Source organism: Pelodiscus sinensis, chromosome 1 (genome assembly GCF_052426305.1).
Source record: "Pelodiscus sinensis isolate ZL-2025 chromosome 1, ASM5242630v1, whole genome shotgun sequence".
Classification (NCBI taxonomy): domain Eukaryota; kingdom Metazoa; phylum Chordata; order Testudines; family Trionychidae; genus Pelodiscus; species Pelodiscus sinensis.
In genome coordinates, this window is record NC_143052.1 from 25664903 (window position 1) to 25689858 (window position 24956).

The 24956-nt window shown below is 42.5% G+C and overlaps 1 protein-coding gene across 2 annotated transcripts in view; it reads right to left on the reverse strand.

The window, feature by feature from the left end:
- RELN (reelin) overlaps positions 1 to 24956 on the reverse strand; it is a 500016-nt gene that overhangs the window by 104691 nt on the left and 370369 nt on the right. For both annotated transcript variants that reach the window (XM_006137543.4, XM_075926876.2), the window contains 7 exons: positions 20637 to 20842; positions 18600 to 18771; positions 18103 to 18303; positions 13572 to 13807; positions 10106 to 10263; positions 9035 to 9242; positions 4360 to 4436 (listed from right to left, as the gene is read on the reverse strand). In XM_006137543.4, the coding sequence (XP_006137605.3) occupies positions 4360 to 4436; positions 9035 to 9242; positions 10106 to 10263; positions 13572 to 13807; positions 18103 to 18303; positions 18600 to 18771; positions 20637 to 20842 (1258 nt within the window). The remainder of the gene's footprint in view (positions 1 to 4359; positions 4437 to 9034; positions 9243 to 10105; positions 10264 to 13571; positions 13808 to 18102; positions 18304 to 18599; positions 18772 to 20636; positions 20843 to 24956) is intronic.

Consider the following 24956-nt stretch of genomic DNA (forward strand, 5'->3'; position numbering starts at 1 on the left):
CGCTACACTAGCGCTCTGTTAGTTCGAACTTAATTCGAACTAACGGAGCGCTTAGTTCGAACTAGGTAAACCTCATTTTACGAGGATTAAGCCTAGTTCGAACTAGCTAGTTCGAATTAAGGGCTGTGTAGACCCTTAATTCGAACTAGTGGGAGGCTAAGGCTTCCCAGGTTTCCCTGGTGGCCACTCTGGCCAACACCAGGGAAACTCGTATGCCCCCCTCCCGGCCCCGGAGCCCTTAAAGGGCCACGGGCTGGCTACACAGTTTGTGCCAGTTGCAAGGCTGCAAGCACCTGTGCCAGCAGACCCTGCACCTGCCACACCATGAGCCAGCCACCCGAGGACACCCAGCCCTCCACTGCTCCCCAGGACCAGCCCAGGAGCCTGCCCGGGGGCGCAAAAGGCGGGCGCCCGCTTGGTCAAGTGCGGAGATCGTGGACCTCATCGAGGTTTGGGGGGAAGCCTCCAATGTCCACGATCTCCGCACTAGCCACAGGAACGCGGCCGTCTATGGCCGCATGGCTGCCAGCCTGGCCGCCAGGGGCCACCAGCGCAGCCGGGAGCAGGTCCGGTGCAAAATTAAGGACTTGCGGCAGTCCTACTCCCAGGCCTGCCAGCTAGGGGCCGACCCGGAGGCCTGCCCCACTTCCACGCCCTGGACCGCCTCCTGGGGGCTCATGCCGTCCCTGCCCCCCAGGACGTGATTGACCCCGGGGCAGAGGGCCCGCTCCTGGAGACGGAGGAGGAGGAGGAGGGCTCTGAGAGCCAGGAGCCTGCCGCCAGCCTGCCCAGGACCCGGGACCCCAGAGGCACCCCACAGAGCCACTCACCTGTGTCATCTGAGGCCGGGGAGGCGTCCACCTGTGAGTACCATCGTGTTCCCCTTATGTGTATGGGGGGCTGGGGCGAGAGGGAGCCCCGGGACCGTGCACCTGGGCCTTGCCCACCAAGGAGCAGCAGCTGGGGATCCTGCAGGGGCCCTGGCCTTGCAGAGGGGAGCTGGGTTTCACACACCTGGGCCCCTGGGGTAATTGACCGCTGGTCTTGTTGCACCACAGCTGCAGCACCTGGGCCTGCAGGGCGCACCACACCGCCTGCAGCAGCTGCCCGTGCCCGGGCAAGCAGGAGAGCCAGGAACGAGGAGGAGTACCAAAGGCGGCACCTCCGGTTCATGGACCACCAGCTCCGCACCCAGGACCACTAGGTCCAGGAGGACCTGAGGCTGCACCGGAGGAGTCTGGAAGCCCTGGAGGAGCAGGGCCGTGCCCTGCGAGGCCACTTCCAGAGCCTGCTCGACCGCTTCCCATTTCCTCCTCCCCCTGCTCCTCCTACTCCTCCTGCTCCCCTTCCTGCTCCCGCTCCTGCTTCCGCTCCTGCTTCCTCCACACCCCCTGTCCCTCCTGCCCCCCCCTCCACAACCATTTCCCACCGACGCCCCCGGACCCGCAGTGTGGCGAGACGGGAGAGGCAGCCGGACTCCCACCCCTGAGCTTTCCTTTCCCTTCCTCCCTTCCCTCCCCTTCCAGCTCCCTCGTCCCAGGTTTCCCCCTCCCCTCTCCCACCCTCATTCCTCCCTCCCCCCACCCCAGTTATGTGAAATAGACGTTTTTGGTTGAAAAACAGGTGTCTTTATTTTACAGTAGGTGGGGGGGGGGAAAGGGGAAGGGGGGTAGGGTGGAAGAAGGCCCCAGTGGGGCATGCAGGGAGAGGTCAGTCCTCCTCCTCCACCAGGAAGCTCTCCCGCAGGGCTTCCTGGATCCGGACGGCCCCCCGCTGGGCTTCCCGGATGGCGGCGGTGCGGGGCTGACCGTAGTGTCCAGCCATGCGGTCAGCCTCAGCCATCCAGGCTGGCAGGAAAGCCTCCCCCTTTCGCTCACACAAATTGTGGAGCACACAACATGCTGCCACCACGGGAGGGATGTTGTGCTCGGCCAGGTCCAGATGGGTGAGGAGGCATCGAAAGCGGGCTTTCAGTCGCCCGAAGGCCCCCTCCACCACGATGCGGGCCCTGGTCAGCCTGGCATTGAAGGCCTGGCGGGAGGGATTGAGGTGCCCCGTGTAGGGCTTCATGAGCCAGGGCTGCAGTGGGTAGGCGGCATCCCCCACCAGGCACACGGGCATTAGGAAAAACTATTTTACTAGGAGGGTAGTGAAGCATTGGAATGGGTTACCGAGGGAAGTAGTGGAGTCTCCATCCCTAGAGGTGTTTAAGTCTCAGCTTGACAAAACCCTGGCCGGGTTGATTTAGATGGGATTGGTCCTGCCTAGAGCGGAGGGCTGGACTTGACGACCTTCTGAGGTCTCTTCCAGTTCTATGATGCTATGATAAGGGGATGGTTGGATGAAATAACATGATCTTGGTAACTAATTGACCATTCATTATAGGGAACTTTCTGGGTGTCTGGCTGGTGAGTCTTACCCACATGCTCAGGGTTTAGCTGATCGCCATATTTGGGGTCAGGAAGGAATTTTCCTCCAGGGTAGATTGGCAGAGGCCCTGGAGGTTTTTCGCCTTCCTCTGTAGCATTGGGCACAGATCACAGCTGAAGGACTCTCTGCATGTTGGGGCCTTCAAAGTATTTGAAGGCTTCAATATCTGAGACATAGGTGAGAGGATTATTCTAAGAGGGGTGGGCGAGATTCTGTGGCCTGCGCTGTGCAGGGGGTCAGACTAGATGATCATAAGGGTCCCTTCTGACCTTAAAGTCTATGAGTCTATGAGTCTATGTCCACGTCCCCGACCCTGATGTGGCGGTCGGGGAAGAAGGTCCCGGCCTGCAGCTGCTGGCACACGGAGGAGTTGCGGTACACCCGGGCATCGTGTGCTTTGCCGGACCAGCCCACATTAATGTCCGTGAACTGTCCCCGGTGGTCACACACGGCCTGCAGGATCACGGAGAAGTACCCCTTGCGGTTCACGTAATGGGACGCCTGGTGTTCCGGGGCACGGATGGGGATGTGCGTCCCGTCGATGGCCCCCCCGCAGTTGGGGAAGCCGAGGGCGCCGAATCCCCGGATGACGGCGTCCAGGTCGGCGAGGCGGACCACCCTGTGGAGCAGCACCCGGTTGATGGCCTTGACCACCTGCGGAGAGAGACACAGCAAAGCGCCAATCAGTGGGGCGCCCGGATGGCTGGGAGCGTTCGTGCCCTGGCAATGCCCCGCGCCCCACTCCCGGAAGCAACCCCCCTGGCGGCGTGTAGTACGGCCGGGACAGCCCGACCCCTCCGGTGCGGGGCGCTTTCGCCTCCTCCTGCCCCCCCTTTGTCCCTGGGGCGGCCCATCCCCTCCTCACAGTCCCCCTCCCCCCCGGCTCGGTGGCCGACGAGTGTCATACCTGCATGAGCACCGCTCCGACGGTGGATCTCCCCATGCCGAACTGGTTCCCGACGGATCAGTAGCTGTCCGGCGTGGAGAGCTTCCAGAGGGCGATGGCCACACGCTTCTGGAGGGGGATGGCGGGCCTCATGCGAGTGTCCCTTCTGCGCAGGGCAGGGGCGAGCCACTCGCAGAGCTCCAGGAAGGTGTCCCTCCTCATCCTGAAGTTCTGGGTCCACTGTCGGTCCTCCCAGCGCTCCAGGACGATGCGGTCCCACCAGTCGGTGATGGTGTCCAGATGCCAGACGCGGCGGGGCACGCCGGTGCCGGGGCGCCGCCACGGCTCCTCCACAGCCCCCAGGGCGGCCAGGTGGAGAGGCAGGGGGCTGACGTTCACCAGGTGGTGCCAGGCAGCCTCGAGCCATTGCTGGCAGGCTTGCAGCAGCAAGTCCAGAAAGTGCACCAGAAGGTGCAGGGCGAGCTGTGGCTCCATGTTGCGACCTGTGGCGGCCCCCCCGAAGGGAAGCACCGACACAGACGGGCACAGAGACCAACGCTTTGCTGTCCCTCGGCGAGGTTGGCAAGCAAGCAGGAAAAGCTGAGAACCGGCTGTCCAGGGGGGGTCCCTTTAAGCTCGAGCCTCAGATAGCCTCAGACAGCAGCCACACAAAGCAACTACTGACCTGATGCCCTGCCAGAACCGGTTTCAGCTGCCCTTAAATGCCCCCCTGCGTCCAATCAGTGTGGACACGCTAGTTCGAATTAGCAAAACGCTAATTCGAACTAGTTTTTAGTTCTAGATGTGTTAGTTTGAATTAGCTTAGTTCGAATTAACTAATTCGAACTAAGTTCGAATTAGCGCTGTAGTGTAGACGTACCCTCACAGACATTGGGCTACTATATATATGATGACAACTGTATCATTCATAAAAGGGGAGCTTAATTTGCATTAACAATGAAATTATCTTATTAATTCTGTAAAATAGGTCCAATGAACAATAACAATGCTAAATGCTAGCTTCAAATGAAAAGGGGCATTACCTTCATTCCTGGCTCTTGGTTTGTTGCAGAGAGTACCAGAGGCTTTGCTTCCAATTTGTAAATAAAACTGAACAAGTCTGTTAAAAAATAGAAAGTCTTCTTACAGGAGATATATAATGCTGTTAGTTTTTTTTGTTAAAATATCATAGTTCACATGCAGCATAAACAACTCTATTTTCAGCACTTCTTAATTTAGGTAAAGTTCCCACCAAAATCAACAACCTATTAGGTCCATGGAAGTTTTTCCCAAGTAGGGAGTAATATGGAGTCTGTAGAGCAAACTGGATTTGCGTGGAGTGTTGATACCATGCTTAATAAATGTACTGTTCATTCAGTGAAGTGTATCTATTTAGCAATTTTGGAAAAACTTTAATACAGGTTGAACCTCTGTAGGCTGGCACTCTTGGTTTAGATCAGTGCTGAACTAGAAAATTTGCTGAACCACAGGAGATCAATATGGTCTAGCAGCATTACCAACACTACCACTGCTCACTGGGTTCTTAGAAGATATTTAGGGGTAAATTAGAGCTAATAACAGCACAGAACACTGAGAGCTAGGACTGGTGGATGTAAACAAACTTTATGGCAAACTCCATGATAACTGGACATCCGACTAACTAAAATCATGGTGTACCACAGATGTTGTTGGACCCGAGAGTGTTGGACTAGAGAAGTTCAACCTGCAGAATTTAAAAAAATCATTCTAAAGCAGTTTAATACGTTTTCATTAGTGAGGCAATAAAATCACCTAGACTTCTATCCTTGTGAAGCTACTAACAGCATAATACAGTAAAACTCCATTGGTCCGGCATCCAATGCTCCGGCACTCCTGATGGTCTGGCACCATCAGGAACCCAGAAGTGCTCCGGCTGCCGGACAATTGGAGCTGCTCTGCTCCCGGCTTACCTGATTCAGCTGCTGGTCAGTTTCAGCAGCAGCTGAATCAGGGACACCTGGGGCAGAGCCGAACTATCGGAAGGGGGGGGCTATGAAGGGTCTGGGGTGGCATCCCCCTCCACGCCACCCCATCTATTTCAGGATCCTTTCCCTGATAGTAGTTAGTTTTTGACCACAATTGCTTTTGAACTGCAGTTTTCTCTGAGTTGTCTACACTGATGACCACGTCCCTTTCTTGAATTTGTATAGTTAATTTGAACCCTGTATGGAGAAAGGGTAGTTTAACTTTTCCCCTTCACTGAGCTTTGTTTTGTAATTGTCATTATGAGATTCCATGTCAACTTGCCCATTTGCATAGCTTGTTTAGGTTTCTGAAGTTCTTCACAGTCCTCTCTGGCCAACCTAAATAACTTTGTGTCATCTGCAAACATTATTACCTCTCTACTCATTCTTCCCCCGCTCCCTTTCCTAGACAATTAATAAATATATTAAGCAATAGTTGGATATAGTAAAACACCAGGAGGCGCCCTATTGTTAACTTTTCACCATGACTGAAAATTGCTTTTGCTTTCTGTCTCCTAGTCTGTTTTGATTCATGACAATCCTTTGCCTCTGCCCCCATGATTACTTAGCTTGTGTGGGACCTTATGAACGGCCTTCTGAAAAGCACTCACATAATCTATTTCAACATTTTACTTTGTAATTTTAAATATACTTATTTTTATGGGTGACTTTGTGGCTTATGAAAGTGAAAGCCCAAGAACTTGAGCCTCCACTTATGCTGGTTTCATACCAAGATCTCCCCATTCCTTCCATGGGAGGCACACCTGGTTTGCACTGCTATCATCGAGCTCATAATCAAGGTGTTGGACTATAGCCAAGCATAGTGCAGCTTAAATGTGTCACAAATGTCACTTGTACAGCTATGCATGAATACCACCATAATCTTCTACTCCTGTCTTTTGGCTTTTCCAAACCCTAGTTTGTACTCATGCTCAATTGTCTAAGCCTGTGTGTTGTGTTTGTTACGTATTGCATGTCTACAGGAATGAGACTAGGAAAGTTTTATTCTGTATCTAATCCCATATCCCCAAAAGTGAACTCACATAGATCCTCTGCTGCATGCCTTGGTTTTGAAAACCATTACCAGACCTGTATAGATAGGCATAGCACAGTATTCAGATAGTTAAACACTATCTGGTGACTGCTTTGAAAAAAAATACTGTTCTATTGTAAAATCCCCTTTTTATGACTAGTAGTTTCTCATAAATAGACAGACGAGGAACAGGAACATTTTATGCAGGATGACCAGCCTGACCAACCAATCTTTAAAGGTTTGGCCCAAAACAAGCCTCTGAGATTATTCCACAGCCATTAACAACAGAGTATGCAACACAGATGGGAGCCAAGTCAACTCATGAGCCAGATGTCATCACTTGGAAAACAATCTATTCCACAGTTTATACAGCTTCTGTAGTTGCCAGCTCCATGTATGACTATATTCACTGGGCTGATAGTGAAGAAAGACACAGGGAACAAAATTAAGAGCAGGAGGCAGTGAATAATTAGTGACAAAATTGCATGAAGGTATCATATTGGCAGCCTAATGGTGTAAATACTGCTTGTGAAACAGTGCCCCTACTATCCTGGGCCATGTTTTGAGAATAAGGCTACTTACTAGTTTTACTAGTAGGTGTCACTACAGACATTTACTGGGGCAAATCTGAGAAGTCCAACAACTTTCTAAAGCAAACTAGGAATGATAATAGTTTAAAAGGGTCAAGAAGGAGCTTCATCTCCAACTCTGTAATGTTTGAAACATTTAAAAAAATTCAAATGATTTTATACTCTGTAAAATCATAAAGCTGTCCATGTGACCATCTGGAATTAAATATGGTTTACCACAAGAGAAACACCGTTGGTTTTAAAATAGGTTCTCTGTGTGGCCAGAGAATTAATAGTAAGTACAGCTTGCATATAAGGGTACGTCTAGACTACAGGGTTTTGTCGACGGAAGTTTTGTCGACAGATACTGTCGACAAAGCTTCTGTCGACATAGAGCGTCTAGACACATTCAGTTCTGTCGACAAAGCAATCTGCTTTGTCGACAAAACCCTGTAGTCTAGACGCAACCCTACAGGCAATAACACCTTCTGTTGACAGAACTCTGTCGACAGAAGGTGTTATGCCTCGTAAAATGAGGTTTACCAGCGTCGACAAAACTGCTGAGTTCTGTTGACGTTATGTCGACAGAACTCAGTGGTAGTGTAGACGCAGGTATAGTTTTGTCGACAAAAGTCCACTTTTGTCGACAAAACTCAGTAGTCTAGACACACCCCAAGTTTTATATGTTTACTTCAGACATTATGCTCTATGTTACTCATTGCTTAAGATTTTCGAAATTGTAACATAGAGCATAGTAACATAGAGCATAGTAAGCTGTACTTACTATTAATTCTCTGGCCACACAGAGAACCTATTGTAAAACCAAAGGTGTTTCTCTTGTGGTAAACCATATTTAATTCCAGATGTTCACATGGACAGCTTTATGATTTTACAGAGTTTTAAATCATATGCATTTTTAAAAATGTTTCAAACTTTACAGAGTTGGAGATGAAGCTCCTTCTTGACCCTTTTAAACTACTATCATTCCTGGTTTGCTTTAGAAAGTTGTTGGACTTCTCAGATTTGCCCCAGTAAATGTCTGTAGTGACACCTACTGGTAAAACTAGTAAGTAGCCTTATTCTCAAATATGGCCCAGGATAGTAGGGGCACTGTCTATTTATGATCTGTCCCTTCAAGATATAACATTAGGTGATCTCCTCTCTCACATGGATCAAATGCACACAAATACCAGCCAATCAAGAATGGAACACTCAAAAAAAGACAGTTGTTGTTATGATGTTGTTATGTTGCATGCTGCTCCCCTCCAAGATGCCAGCAATGTCATTGAAGCCCCTGCACACACAGAGTTAATTGGGGAGTAAATGGACTGAAAAAATAGTGGCATTAGGGAATGCTCACTCTATGTAGTCCAATCTAATAATTGAAATCATTAGAGCCCTGCAAATCTGCAGATATCCACTTCATATCTGCTGGTATCCTCATCTGCGGTTATAGATGCAGATATCTGCAGCTCATTTTTACAGATATACATGCAGATGTGGATACCAACTTTGTATCCGTGCAGGGCTCTAGAAGTCACCCATAAAGAATGTGGCTAATTATCACATTACTTATTCCTGATCCTACAGCATTAACTCCCACTCCAATTTCTGCTCTCCTTACAGATGGAAGTATGGTGCAGCAGTAGGCAGGTAGATAATGGCTGCATGGCCATGCTGCCAGGATGTATAGGGTTCAGGAGAACAAGTGAAGAAGAATGATTTCAGCAGGTTTGAAGAATAGGTTCTTCATGCATTCTCTGGTTTTGTATAAATTCAAGGCCATGCCTCCTGCCTCTTTTATCTAGAACCTGCTGCTGAGCCATCCTTCCAGATGCAAAGGATCACATTTTTTAGGTTGCCATTCCCTTGCAAATCTTAACTTTTCCTCTTCCTCATTTTTTTTTTCAAGGAAAGATTTTGCCCAGAGCTTTCAAAAACAGTATTTTCTGCTGGGAGCACGCTGTATTTTCTCCCTAAATTGCTCCTTAATTGTGTAGTGGTAGCAGTAAAAATACAAGAATGGTTCACACCGTCTCTTGCTTTATTGCTGTAACAATAAAGGGGGCCCAATACTAAAATACATACATAAGAAGCAGTATTTACTATTGACCTGATATTGGTGGTATCCAGAGGGACAGTTCTTGCCTCCCTTTTGCCAGGCCCATCGAAGTAAAGAGATTTTCCATCACTGAGTGTTCCACAGCCTGTTCCAACCTGACCTCCAGTTATCTTGTACCAGAGAGGGCTCAGCTTCCTCTCAAACCTGTCGAACATCTCACTGTGATTAGGTACATTAGACACACAGGTTCCATGTGCGGCTTCAGAAGAAAAAAATATATAGGAGATGCTTTGTTGAAATAGTGCTGAACAGTGAAAATCAGATGCAGTAAATTGGCAAATTATGAAACAACTCCACGATGAAGCGATTGCACCTCCATTTTATCCTCTTTACAAATACCCTTTCTAGTCAGAATATGCCTCCCTCCCCTAACCTCCCTTCTCCAAGTAGCAAGATGTTTAAGTTAACAGGTGAATGTTGCAATATTTCATGTTGATCAAACACTTTTTGCAAACAGAAAAGGTGTTATCCTACTGCTTCTGTTTAAGTGCAAAACATGTTGATTTGTTATTTTGCTGTGGTAGAGGTTTAGAAAAGTTGCATATGCAACTGGTGGTGTCAATCACAGTTTTTTTTCTTTATAAAAACACTTGAAACCACAAGTGAACAGAATTTTCCACAGAATGTCTGTCATAACATATGTTCATTCCTGGTCATATGCCATCTCAAGGCCAAGGGACTGAAAACAGAAGGAATTCTTTTGAAGATTGGCCAAAAGAATTCTAAGCAGACTTTTTAGTTTATAATATTTTCTCCAGTTTTCTCTCTTATCTCTTTCTCTCTTTCTCCATTTATATGGATGGCAAAATTCAAAGGTCATATTGGTTAGAAAACATCACTAGTGTATGTGCTTCTGTAATGTTCCATTTTGGCAGAGTTGGATATACTAGCTCATGAAATGTGCTTTTATGGAATTAAAAAAAGAGATTCTCACTCCAGGCTTGTGCAATCTATGACATATTTTTCCTCTATAGCAGAGAAAAATAATGAGAGGATACATTTTAAACAATAGTTCATTACAAACATACTTACAGCTATCACATATGAGTAATGTAGCCTTACCTGTATAGCCCAAATCACAGAAACAGACTCCAGAGACACAGTCCCCATGACCATTGCAGTAATTGGCACAAGGCTCTGAGATATAAACCCCATCTAAGCCAAAAGGGGGCATGTTCTTATGAGAGCTGCTCTCCTGGATCCAGCGGAATCTAGTCTTACTGCGAAGAAATTATAACCAAAGGCACAGCATTACCACTGATTGCTTTCATATCCCTTCTATATTGCATCCACTGTTTCATGCTGGAAATTATAAGAAACTTTGCTAGAATAGCCTTTATAAATGAGGTACAAATGCATGTTTGGAAAACTGACCATTTTATTTACATCCTTCTATTTTTGTGAAATTTCCTTACGGATTTTCATTCCAGACAGTTTCTTTTATGTTTTGTAACCTCCTTTGTTTCTCTGTCAGCACAACTCCCAGTATGGTGAGTGGAGTTTGATGTGGCTTACTAGGCTGGAGTGAACTAAATAGATGCTCTCTTTGTGATTTGTCTCCTTTTAGCTCTGCAAATAGCTTTAGCCACTTAGTCACTGCTGAGCTGGCAGTTAAGTTTTGAAATTCCTGAAATCCATTTGTTACAGTACTTAATAAAATATTCTAGTATTGACAAGGTTGCTGAATTTAACTGATGGCACAGTGTCTTTATGTGTAAAATGCTTAGGACAGGACGATTCAGATATTACAAGAACTGGCTAGTATCTGTAAATAATTGTAGGTATAGCATTTTACAGTACTTTGTGCACATGAATATAAGTGTCTTAGTCCTGACCACAAATCTTAACCTTAAAAATCATTAGCCAGACCCTCAACTAGTGAAAACTGAAACACTTCATTTAAATTCAGTGACCTTGCTAATTTACACAATTTCTCAAGAAATTTTTCAGTGAAAAAGGTTTCTATATAGAAAAAGAAATCCTTATAATAAAGACCAATTTGTAGGAGGATGACATCTGGGAAATAGTCTTGCCAGTGGTTTTACAGTTGCTAGTTAAAGGATCAGGAAGGTTTCCAGATCGGTTTGTCTCCTGTGTGATGCTGGCCCTAGCTAGTTCTAACATCCAAAATATGCTCATCATGAGAACCATTCCAAGTTTCTGAATCACTGGAAGCTGGCTGGCTGGGATAGGTAAGCTGGGAATAAATGTCCATGGGGATCAGAGGTTAACTGGTTTACCCAAAGTCACATAGGAAATCTGTAGCAGAGCTGATCCCCCTCTTCAATGCATTAACAACACGACAATTCGTTTTTACTCTTTCTAATGATTCTATTGTTTTTTCTACTATTCATGACTATGACATATAAGCAAGGAACAAGAGGCACATTTTAATGTAATTGTCAGCTCTCCATCACGTTCCACCAACTAACCACACAGCATATTCCAAGAAGTATCCCCAGAAACATGAACTCCCAGTTGGCAGATAACCAATGTAATGCTTACCCATGAGGAGCCACTTAATACTGTCCCATCTGTAATGCTAAGTTGCTGAATTTATGATACTGGAAGTAACTTTTTGCTTTCTGTTGTGCTGTTGTTTTTTTCTGATCATGCTACTGAACATAATGCCAAACAGATTGCTGCATTGATTCTGTACTGCTTGTTTTGGGTAAATCACATCGGCTAGTGTCAGATTTGTGTGACTTGGCACCTGCTTTTATTGGCTAATTACTGAAAAAAAACTTGTTATGATACACACTGATAATTCGACTCCTCACAGGAAAGACACAGATGCCCCCTGCTACACAACATGCCATATATTGTAAATCTTTGCAGAGAGAGAAGCATAAGGAGCGACTGGCAGTCTGACAGGGCAGAAAATTGCAGATAGCAATAGCATGGCTGCACTCAGAGAGATTTAGACAAGAGAGCAGGCAAGCTCAGTCAATGGGTGGTATATGAACAGACAAGAGGAACATTTCTATGTGGAGAACTAGAGGTACGCCAGACTTCAGAGTTTTTATTTGAGGACATGGGAAGGATGGATATGGAAATGTGAAAATTTAAATAAGATCAAGTAGGATTCTGGAAAGGCTCTTCTTTATGGGTATGTCTACACTACCCTCCTATTTCGAAATAGGAGGGTAATGTAGGCATACCGCAATTGCAAATGAAGCCCGGGATTTGAATTTCCCGGGCTTCATTTGCATAAGCGGGGCGCCGCCATCCGAACTACCTAGTTCGTGCCGCGTGTAGCCGTGCGGCACGGGGTTCGAACCAGCGGGGATTTAAAAATGGCGGCGCCCCGCTTATGCAAATGAAGCCCGGGAAATTCAAATCCCGGGCTTCATTTGCAATTCCGGTATGCCTACATTACCCCGCTAGTTCGAACTAGCGAGGTAGTGTAGACATACCCTATGGGGCTTGTTAGAATCTCTAACCTTTGAGGTTTTTCTCATTTATATAGATCACTCTTTAGGTTTCTCCGTGGGTCATGTAACAATGCTCAGATTGAAAAAATTTATTTAAGTAAATGTTTCAAACAAAGTTAAGTCATGTGTACGTTTACAACAAAAATTCCAGGATGAGTTAAGGGGAGACAAGAAGGCATAACATACATTAAAAGCAATAGGTGTTACCTGCCTTGTTCCAGATACTACACTGATGGGAGCTTCAGAAAAATCTAACAGAACTGATTTTCTGAAGAAGTGGGCTATGCCCACGAAAGTTCATGATACCATCTACATGTTTCCTTAGTCTCTAAAGTGCTACCAGACCATTTGTTATTTTAATAGTATTGAGACATCTTATTTGATTCATATTACCTATTGCTCTTTTGCTGGTGTTTCTGACCTAATTGATAAGCATAAAGAAAGGTCACACCATGAAAAAGTAATTCATGATAAATTAAAATGGGTTTTTATTATTGCTGCTTGTTGCCTTGTAATTTAATTTTTTATGGACCCTTCTGACACCTTTAAACTGACCAGGGTTGCCTTGTTTTCCTTAAGAAATGAATATATTCTTTCTGGTTTATGTGGTTTGGTGGGGTAGTTTGCTAAATCGTACTTGCATGGGCTCTAAGTACAGAAGTAAAATTCACATGTACAGTTCAATCTTAGAGTTCTGAACAGAAGATTTACAACTGACCAGTCAACCAGACACATCATTTGGAATTGGAAGTACACCATCAGACAGCAGAGAAAAAAAATGAAAGCAGTGAATATTGTACACTACAATACTCGGTTACATGTAAAATGCCAAAACAAAGGAAGAGAAAGTTTAAAGAAGAGATATGCCAAAGTGGGAAAATGTTTCAGTTCTTGATTCATCTGTATAAGGATGATTAAAAGCAGCATTTTTCTCCGTAGCAAAGTTTCAAAGCTGTATTAAGTCAATGTTGCGTTGTATCATTTTGTTCAGAGTAACAAACATTTCAGAGTTAAGACGAACCTGTTACCCAGGTATTCGTAACTCTGAGATTCTGCAGCACAATATCTATCGCAGAATTAAAAACATACAGTACCTGGTTGCAAGAGATCTTGGAATGACCACAGTAATTCTTGTCCACTCCTCAAAGTCTCCTGTGTAATACATGGATGGCTCACTTAGCTCTCGAGAACTTCCTTCACATCCTTTGACTCCAGGTGATGCAGGATAGCAGCCCTCTTTCACAAGTGACCAGAACAGGCCAGCATCATGGGAATACTGGAGGAGAACTGGAGCAGAACTACTGTACTGATTAGTGCAACCGATGTTCAGCTGCAAGAAATATGATAAAAGTGTAAGCCAGGAGTCTGAAGGACTGCTTGCAATGCAGCCAGCTGAAGTGGTTTAGCCTTGCAAGATAAGTAAATGTTGATATGTAAATACAGCTCATGCTGGGATGGGGAAGGAATCTGGGGTGTGGTTATGTAAATCCAATTCAGCCAGGGCTGATGGAGGATCAGTTGTTAGAATCGAATGTGATGTATTGTAACTAATTTGGGCTGTTGTGGGGTCACAAATCATGCTACTCCTAAATGTGGGAACTGTAAAATATGATACCAGTGCTTGCAGGAGAGACACTGTCATTGTAAGAGGTCTCAGATGAACAAGCCTCCCCCTTCCAGAGTTGAGTGAATGGAGTTGGGAGGAAAGGGTTTGAGCCAGCCTGCTTCATGCCTGTCAAGTGTGAGCTGTAAGACTGGTTCAATCTACCTCTTTCCCCCTTGTTTTAAGGACAGACCTAAAGCAGACTCCATCAGGAATCTTTTTGCTAGTCCAGTGGAAGCTGGAATCTTTTGCTAGCCTAGGTGGTGGCTAAAGAGTTGAAATCACTAAGCGCTGAAATCACTGGTTTGGCCTGGAGCCAGACCCATTGCAGCCAGCAAGATTGCTGGCGGGAGTGACTGGCAGGTGGCAGAGTTGATGTGTGTAGTTACCTGCAGTTTTGTTTTTGATTATCATCTATACCTAATCTGTAATTTTAAAATTTGTGAGGCAGATATAGAAATCCAAAGACAATCAGAGTCCATTATGTTTTGGAATCTATTTCATACATGAGGCATTCCTCGATAAAATTTTTTGCTGCATCTTTTTTGAGGCTGCTAGGCACATAAAAAGTGATACTTGAAAGTGGATTTTATGCATATAAAACATACTAGGTATAACACTGTACTTGTATTTCTGCAATAAATGACACAAACCGCATTTCTTATTGGACTTCTGTTCTATTCCTTTCTCTTTGTAAATGAAAGAAAAGGTGTGCAGAACTCCTTAAACTGTAGCACTGAATCAGGCTAAAGAGCACCACGCAGAAGAATATTACAGAACCTATGATGATGACAGCAATACAACAATATTGGCAATCCCAAGCATTCAAAAATCATGAGTTAGGTTCCAAAAATGATGAGATTGGTTTAAAAAGCCCTTTTCTGGATTCCTTAATCACATGAATTGTCTCAGGCCTGACTTTCCATGAATATCATGCAAGTGGATCGGTGGGAAAGAGTAAGGAAACTTCCTTACTCCATGCAAGAGGCTAGAATAGTCTATATCTCTGTGCATAGCTGGCCTCAAAGAGGGGAATATACTGTGGAATAATGCAGACTGCACATTCCACCTCTTTGTGTCCCCTGAGACACAATCCCTCCCAAAATTCCAAATACCATCCAATGCTCCAGGATGTGGCCACATGTTGCAATCTAGTCCATTCATTCCAGTTGGATTATGTATGTATGGCTACGTCTAGACTACAAGCCTCTTTTGAAAGAGAGCATCTAGACTTCAACCACTTCTTTCGAAAAAGCGAGCTGCTTTTTCGAGGTTCGAGTCCTGCTTCCCCCAGGGTCGGGATGGGATGGGTTCAGGGAACAGCCAGGCGGCCCTGGGGCAGGCGGGATAAAGGGCCTCCCCGCGGTAAGGTGGTGGGGCGGGTTTCCGCATGGCCTAGGGGATAGGCAGTCTGGATGCTCTGTTTCGAAAAAGTCCTGTTTGCATTCAAGAACCCCTTTTTTTGAAAGAGCACTTTTGAAAAAAGGTGTTCTTCCTCATAAAATGAGGTTTACCGCAGCCGAAAAAACTGCCGCGTTCTTTCAATTTGATTTTGAAAGAACGCGGCAGCAGTCTAGACACAGGGGAAGTTTTTTTCGAAAAAACCCTGTAGTCAAGACACACCTTAGTGAGCAAGAGGTGCAGGATCACTCCCCAGTAGCCAGGGAATTTGAAAAAAATCTCAAAAAGTGCCACCAGCACACATTAAATAAGAATATTTATCAGTTTTCAAAAATTAAAAATGGAACATTTGAAAAGGGAATATTAGCTTTCATTACTGACCTGTAGAAAGCACCTCCACTGTAAAAACTACGCAATATCATGGCAATTGGGATGGTGAGGAATTAATGGGAGGTATTTAATTCTGGAAGCCAGTCAGGGACAGGAAGGTAGGTATATGAACCTTACCTCTCCTTCCAAAATAATAGGTGGAGGGTAGAACATGCCAGAGATGTAATAGAAGATGCTTTACAATAAAGTGATTATCAGAAAGAGGAATGCTCAGCTACAGCTAGTTAAATTATTCATTGAAAGAAAAACGTTCTGCAAAATTTAGCCATTTTTGACAAATAAGCCCTTATAAAGTCCTATAAAATTTAAAAGGGACAAAATTAATAGGTTTCTGTAGAAATTACTCTAAAACCTACAAAATTGAAAACACTGTCCCTTCTATAGATTTATGAATCATCCTATATATAATTCTATATTGTCTATTCTATAGGCCTATGTAATAAGAGAATTATGCCCAAATATAATGCTTCATTATCTCATCAATTCTATCCCCACCATTCATATATGATGGCAAATGGAAAGAATAGATTTCAAATTTTTGCTAAAATGTTTGCAAAAAATACTAAATCCAAAAAAGAAAGGTTGAATTATACAAAGTATTAATCACTCAACTATTTCACAAGGATATATAATTATTCTTTACAACAACTTCTAAATGGAATGAGATTACTTTACAAATTTCCTTATATGTAATTATTATGCATGAAATGATGGGGAAGTTGTATAGCTTTAACTATATTTCAATAACTTTTAGACTGCAAGTGATCACAGACACTTAAAATTGCAGGGAACAATCTAAGCAAAGTCTATGATGGAGTGCTCACCTTTCTTTTTAACATTCCTCTGCAAATGTCTGACAATCTATTGGCAAACAGGATTTAATTATTACAGCCTCTAGTTCCCTTATAACAAAAAGAGCATGAATAACTTCTATTGTTAATTTTAATACTGATGTTAATCACCTGCTTAAATGATTCTTAACCAGAGATAGACTTAAAATACCTGCTTAAGCAACTGTCCTAATTTGAGACACTAATCAATATACACACAAAGAAAGAGATTATTACTGCTTCAATAGATACGTTTTTTGTTTGTTAGTTCACGTTACTTTGCTGTAAGTTTCGTCTGGAAAACTTTAAAAATAGTCTGATTTATTTAGCCTGTACTCATGCCTGGATTCCTGCTGATTATAAGACCCACAGAACAATGATTTTGTCACTCAAGTAGAAAAAGTGTCAAAATGTGATTAGTGTGTTTTTCTAGTGAAATCATATTTACATATTTAAGTGTTTTTGTTTTGCAAAACAGTCTTAGGGGCCACAAAATGAACAGTAATTTATGCAATGAAATGTAGTCCTCAGATGGCATAGCATTTTATCAGAACAACTTCTAAATGGAATGAGATTATTTTACAAATTCCCTTATTTTAGTCAACTTTCCTATTTAGAGAACTGTGGGAATTATATTGAAAAGTTGCCTGTAAACAGCTGATCTCTTTAATAATTCTGTTTGTAAATTATTCAGTGTCTGTATCCACCAATTATGTAAGGACCATGTATTTGTGGCTAGCTCATTAAAATTGCATTGCAACCGACCCCCAGAACTTACCAATGGGATTTCATTATAAACTCAATAAAATTTTGATTAAGGTTCAGAAACAACAGCTTGTCAAAGCACATACACTTTCTTTTGAGTTTATATTCTGATGTATTGTCACAAGAAAGAAGAAAATGCTAATTGGAGCCTATATTCACTGACACAATACAATATAAATTATTTGAAAAACTCACATTGGAGTATAGAATAGCTTGTAAATTCTTAAATAGTTTTAAGGATAAAAAATGCACTCATGCCACATGGAAGCTTTGTAGTCACTGGGTCCCAAATGAGATAAAGTCTCCCCCACCATTGCAGTAGCATTTCCTGATACTGAATGGAATAAAACAACAGTCATTTCATGTCACCGCTTCAGAAGCTTATTAAAATATAACAAGCTTGTAACATTTATTTTGGTGAAACACACAAAGCTTTACTGCTCTATAGTTGTTATCTTTTTCTTTCAGAAAGCAGAGTCTTTTACACAAACAGAAATGGAAATGATGTTTTGCAACCTTTAATCTCACAAGTAGTTCTTACTTATATGAACCATTTTGTGAGTAAGAAATATTTACATGCAGGAGCAGCCCAGTATACCTCAACCAGAGCTACAGAGATCTGAAATACAAGAATACCTTGAACTGCAGGACATATCCAGGTTTCAGTGTTAAATCCCGAGTCACAGCAAATCGATCTCCATCTGATTTACCAAATATCATCGCTGAGGGGGTGGCAGAACAGAAACTTTCATTTTTGGTCATCCCTTCATTAGCCAACATCAGCCACACACTGAGCTGGTTCATAGGGTAATCAAATGCTGGCTTTTCATAAAAGTTCTGTCAGAAATGAAAGATACATCAAATACCACCACCACTCTGTATGGCATCACAATAAAGTAACTTTCAAACACTCTTTTTTATCTTAACACACAAGGAGTTATGCATGTAACTCACTTAGCACCAGAATTAGGCGCTCCAATTCTATTATGCTAAAGGAGATATAAGTACCTAAACAGACAAGGATATACCTACAAATACTTCAGTATTCTTTAAAAAGCAATCAGTAAATTCAAGGAAAACTCTACTAATGCTCCTGCTTCATTAAGGCACCTATTTACTGAAATTGCTTTTACCTGTGGTAATGTTGGGTTAATGACAGGAATGATCTGCTTTTGCTTTTCTGACAAAATGATGATATCATCAATGGCCCACTGGTCATAACCTTCCCCTGAAAATATTGGTTGCCACCAGCGGAATCTAGTACAAGGTGTCTTTGCAGCAGCAGGAAGCTCAAGATAGACAAATCTAAAAGACAAGATTTTAGCAGAACTTTTATAGAATATTGAGTTCTTAAAGAGACACATGAAACACTGTAGAACAGAGGATGGAGACCAAAAAAGGTAAAATCTTTTTTACAGGTAGAAATCCTCAGAAATCTTCCAAATTCTTGGAAATCGGCTTCAGATCTGTAAAATAGGGATAATGATACTTCCTTTGTCTTGCCTAGCACAATGGGTCCTTGAACTCAAAAGGGCTTATAAAAAGCTACTATAGTTAAAAACAGTAAATAAAAATAGTCTAGAAAGCTGTCACTGAAAGTATGATTAAGTTTTATAACAATTCTCCATAGCAATATCAAAAGACAATTTCAACAAATCAGGCATTCCTTTTTGGTGCCATCCTTATGCTATAGTACTTTTCTGATAAATATAGAAATACGAATAAAAATAACAAAAATAACTGTGTGTTTCATGTCTTGAATAATCTTCATTAAGTATAATTGATTTGGACATATTAGAAGTATGTCTTACCAATAAACTGAAATTATTTTTAGTCCAAATGATGTCATACTTCAAACTGATTAATTAGGATACACATTCTGACTGGTGTGTCATTGAATAAAATATTTTCAGATGTTCCCTGTTTAGCGCATATTATAATTATAGGACTGAATCCTATGTTGTGATTTATTTTTAACATGTTAATTGTAATCTAAATTATAAACACATATGTTTTAATGGTTTCTCTTTTGGCAACTAAAGAAATCCTCCCATTTATTACCATTGTGGCTGTTTTGTAATTTGTGGGGTTTTTTTTAAATTAGTAAGAGCTTAATTTTTATGGAACTAGCAATTCTAAAAGTTTATAAAATAAGTAAAAAAACAAATATTTTTGAGGTCATCTGGCCTAAATAGATACATATGTTATAAGAGAAACAAACTGGTATAAATGGCATTTAATCTATCCTTCCATATTAATCATTGTTACATTATAGGTGGAGCTGGCTGTGACACTTACAGTTAAGGTTGTCCTACATTTTCCATTATAAGACCCAATTTTCAGGTGCATATAATTTTGCTAAACTTTAACAATTTATGGTTGCATTTTCTATGATGGATGACTGCCTCAAACTGAAATTCTTTGGAGAAAGTTCAGCAAAAAATAGTTCAGACATTTCTGAGAATGAGTTTAGGAAAAGACACATGTTAAAAATGTTAAAAATCCATCTAACTACTTCAATGAGCAGCTCGAGCACATCCACAATTGAACAGTAGGCCAGAGAGACCAGGAATCAGAGACTTTACCTATCTCACAAGAGGGTGGTAAGGCTAAACATATTAAAGCCTATGAAGTGTTGACATAGTACAGTAACAGAAACCATATAAATACCTAAGATTGATAAATATAAACCATTTAAATACCGAAGATTGATAAATGTAATCAAAGCAACCTTAATTCTGGCATTTTGCAATTTTGGAGCATTTAACTGCATCCTTAATGTTCTTTTAATGTAGTTTTTTTGCATGTAATATCAATACACATTCAACAGAGCTGAAATCAGAGATAAAAGAAAACAACAAATCTCTGTACCTCATTTTGTGCAAGTTCTAAATCTTCCTTTTAACTTTGTATATATATTAGCAATCTGGTCATGTTGCAGATTGAATTGACTATCTGAAACTTTTACTTTTCACTATAGTTTTTCTTTAAGGTTCAGCTTTATTTTTAATCCTAGTATTACTAGTCATAGTATTTTACTATTGCAGCGTGGAAGAGTTTCCTTGTAATGAATTTCAAGAATTATGCCTTGTATTGTTTTTGTTTCAGAGAGAGAGAGATGTTTTAAAAGGTCTGATATTATATGGCTTTAGTCTGAACCAATGCCTTACCTAGGTTTGCTGAAGTCAGAGAAATACATCTCTGCGAGTAGGTGCCAGTTGATACCTCCATTGTTGCTGTACTGCAGTAACACACCTTCTTCTCTGCTGTCTGGTTTATTGCATGAAGAACTCTCCCCACCTATCTGAATGTAAAACTGGACAAAATCTGCCCAGGTGGTGTCTAGATCCCAGCTCACCAATTGCCTTTTTCCATCCTATGTTACAGAGGTATATAAGAAAAAATAAACATATTCAGATTGTTAATCATCACTCTAAAATGCTTTGCCTGAAAATGTCTAAACGTCAAACATAGTTGTATGTGGAAAATTATGTGCAATCTAGTGCAATGCAAAATAGTTTCATTTTGTGCAAATGTAATTTTCCCTACCTTAACCACTCTTTCCACTTTAATAACTCGTGATACTATTTCTACTTTGCACACATTTTGATCATTACAAGCCCAGCAGTCCACATTTTTGTAAATTATTTATCTAGTATTAGGAATGTAAGGCTTTAAACACTTTTTGTAAACTTTGAAACTGACTCGCTCTCTTCTCTCCTCTCCCCATTGCTTTTGGACACCTTACAACCTCAGGGGAGCCAGGAGGGAACAGACCTTGTACATCCTGAACTACTCAGGGACAGATTTTTTCAAGTGTTCAGCACCTAGCAAATCCCATTGGGACATTGTGGAACTGTACTAAGCTATTTTAAAAGTCTGGCCCTTAAATCTAATTTTCCCAGACAAATTTTGTACTACCACTTTAATTGATAGATTCTCCAAATTGTTCAGCACTGTGTGATGGCGTATACAAACTACACACTGGACAACAAAGGGTTAAAGAACTGCTCAATGGTCAGATAACTCCAGTCTCCATATTTGCAAGGCATGCATAGGCTGGAGTAGAATCATGACAAGGTAGTTGTTGGCAGACCAGAGAAGAGAAAAAGACCCTCAGCTTATGAGGAAAGGGGTGACTGAAGGCAGGAACCTCTCAGATGACCACTGCCCAAGATTCCGATGCATGCTGATTGAAAATCATTGCCCTTCATTTCCTATTATCTTGGTTTAGTCACAATAATTCTTTGTTTTTTGTTTGTGGACTATTCCAGAAGGGGACAGACTTTAAAGTGACCTGGCTGGAGGCCAAATCATAGGAAAAGGCAGGTCACCACAGAGACCATGTGGCCATTAGAGAGGAGAGAGCTCCTATGATACATTTACTCACCAGGATGATACATTTACTCGCCAGGAGGCACCAGAAGAGAATGAACTTCTTCACATACTGGCAATTCCCACTGACTTTAAACGGATATGAGGGTGCCTAGCATATTATAGGATATGGACTAGCACATACCTATTGTAATACCATTGTTAATTTCCTGCATTTTCCTTCCATATTGCACCTTAAAAATATATAGGACCAGTGTTGTGCAGAATCTACTTTCACAGAGCACTTGGGGTATGTCTACACTGCCACCCTAATTTAAACTAGGGTGGCTAATATAGGCATTCGAACTTGCAAATGAACTTGCAAATATTTGCATGTTCCTGGGCCCCGCCATTTTTAAATGCCCCGTAGTTCTACATGCGGCACAAACTAGGTAGTTCGAGTTAAAGTTCCTAATTCAAACTACCGTTACTCCTCATTGCTCCTAGTTCGACCTAGGGTGGCAGTGTAGACAAACCTTTACTCTCTCTTTTATTCATGCTCTTTTCCACCTACCCATGAAATATCTCCTGTCTTCTGGGTTGCTTCCATGATCTCAGATATATTCTTACCACAGATGGTTATGTTCACCTCAAACTCATAACTTTCCCCCATTCACATCATTCAACATATCCATAGGCATCCGACTTTCTCCACTATTTTTTTCATTCATTTTCGGTTGTAAATCTCCCATTTTTCTGAGGCACGCATCATCATTATCATGACAGCTATCAAGGATCTAATGATCAGAGTAGCAGAGTCAATTTCCAGGCCCTCCCCTATACCTTAGGATCAGTATGTTTGATATCTCTGCTTTTTATTACTCCTTTATGGAGACAGTCCATGGTAGCATTCACTAAAGTGGATAAAGTGGACTCTTGCAACAGCGGTAAAAAAGAGGCATTTTACCTTCAGTTCTTGTATATGTTTCATATTGCACATATGGATATGTTCTGCATCCACTCACACTAGTGTAGATCAGAGGTTACTCAATTCAAATCACTGGAACTACTTTGTAAAATCTCTATCATAGCCAAATCCTGAGCATATAGTGGTTTCACTTTGTGCAGAATGCCACAATCTCCCCAGAATGTGGCCTTCCTTTATCTGCTCCTTATATTCCGAAGTGGATTTACATACTCTTCAGCCATGTCACCAGGATGGACAAAACTAACCTAGCACACCATGTTCTCAAACTTTCAAATGACATGCAAAGAGATGGAAGACCTGACCCAACCAGGTACTGTGCACAGATTGCTCCAGAGATCCCAGGATTTCACAACTGGTGTGATGCCTTTAACCATGATTACTCTGGCTGACACAATGACCCTCATTAGACTATGTATGTTTGATGACAAATTTCTTTGGATTTACATCAGCAGAAAGCAGAACTGGCATGGTAGTATTTAGAAGTCTTGTTTTGAGTATCAGCAAAGGACATTTACCATGTTTCTCTAATCTGAACTATTGAAGTGTGTCGTCAGCAAAGAGGAGGGCAGAATCAGGTTCAACAGTGGTTTTATAGAGTAGCGTATTTCCACTCTGAATACATGATCTCTCTTTTACGCTTATTAAGTTTGCAGATGATACCAAACTGGGTGGGGTTGCAACTTCTTTGGAGGATAGGGACATAATTCAAAATGACCTTAGCAAGTTAGAGAAATGGTCAGAGGTAAACAGGATGAGGTTTAATAAAGAGAAATGCAAAGTGCTCCACTTAGGAAGGAACAATCAGTTCCATACATACATGATGGGAAGCGACTGTCTAGGAAGGAGCATGGCAGAAAGGGATCTAGGGGTCATAGTGGACCACAAGTTGAATATGAGTCAACAGTGTGATGCTGTTGCAAAAAAAGCAAATATGATTCTAGGTTGTATCAACAGGTGTGTTGTAAGCAAAACTCGTGAAGTCATTCTGCCGCTCTACTCTGCACTAGTTAGGCCTCAGCTGGAGTACTGTGTCCAGTTCTGGGCGCCACATTTCAAGAAAGATGTGGAGAAATTGGAAAGGGTACAGAGAAGAGCGACAAGAATGATTAAAGGTTTAGAGAACATGACCTATGAAGCCAGGCTGCATGAACTGGGCTTGTTTAGTTTGGAAAAAAGAAGATTAAGGGGGGACATGATAGCAGTTTTCAAATATCTAAAAGGGTGTCACAAGGAGGAAGGAGAAAATTAGTTCCTCTTGGTTTCTGAGGACAGGACAAGGAGTAATGGGCTTAAAGTGCAGCAGGGGAGGTTTAGATTGGACATTAGGAAAAAATTCCTAACCGTCAGGGTGGTCAAATATTGGAATAAATTGCCAAGGGAGGTGGTGGAATCTCCCTCTCTGGAGATATTTAAGAACAGGTTAGATAGACATCTGTCAGGGATGGTGTAGACAGAGCTTGGTCCTGCCTTGAGGGCGGGGGGCTGGACTCGATGACCTCTCGAGGTCCCTTCCAGTCCTATTATTCTATGATTCTATGATAGGGGGCCATGCCTGCAGCAGAGCCAGTGCAGTGCTTTTGTAGGAGGAGGAGCTGTAGTGTCCTACCCCCCCCAAAAAAGGATTTGAGGGTAGGACTAGTGGCTTTGACACTGTGCAGATCCACCAGATTCTCCCTTCTATGGAAGTGGTTTAAAGCCATAAAAAGGGCCATACTGGCTTAGACCATTGGTCCACCTAACTCAGTATCCTGTCTTTTAACAGTGGCCAATTCCAAATGTTTCAGATGGAATAAACAGACCAGGCAAACATTTGTCTACTCCCAGCCTCTGGCAATCACAGGCTAGTGACACCCAGAGCAAGAACTATCTACAGTGTCTCCAAGATCTCTTTCATTGGTGGTAAAGCTAATTTAGACACCATCATTTTCACGTGTAGTTGTTTTCCAGAGTGAAATACTTTGCGTTCATCAGCATTTATGTGCACTTTGTATTCTGCATGTAGGGTGCTCCAGCTATGGCAGTGGCCTATCAGCCACGAAATAGCTTCATGGCTGCCCTATGGCCTAATGAGTGGATTCTTTCACCGCTAGTTTCCAAGGCAATTTCAAGAGTTCATCCAATCTAATAAAGATGTAGTTTGAGGAAGAATTTGATGCTACTGTTGTGTGCTAAAAAATATGGAGGGATT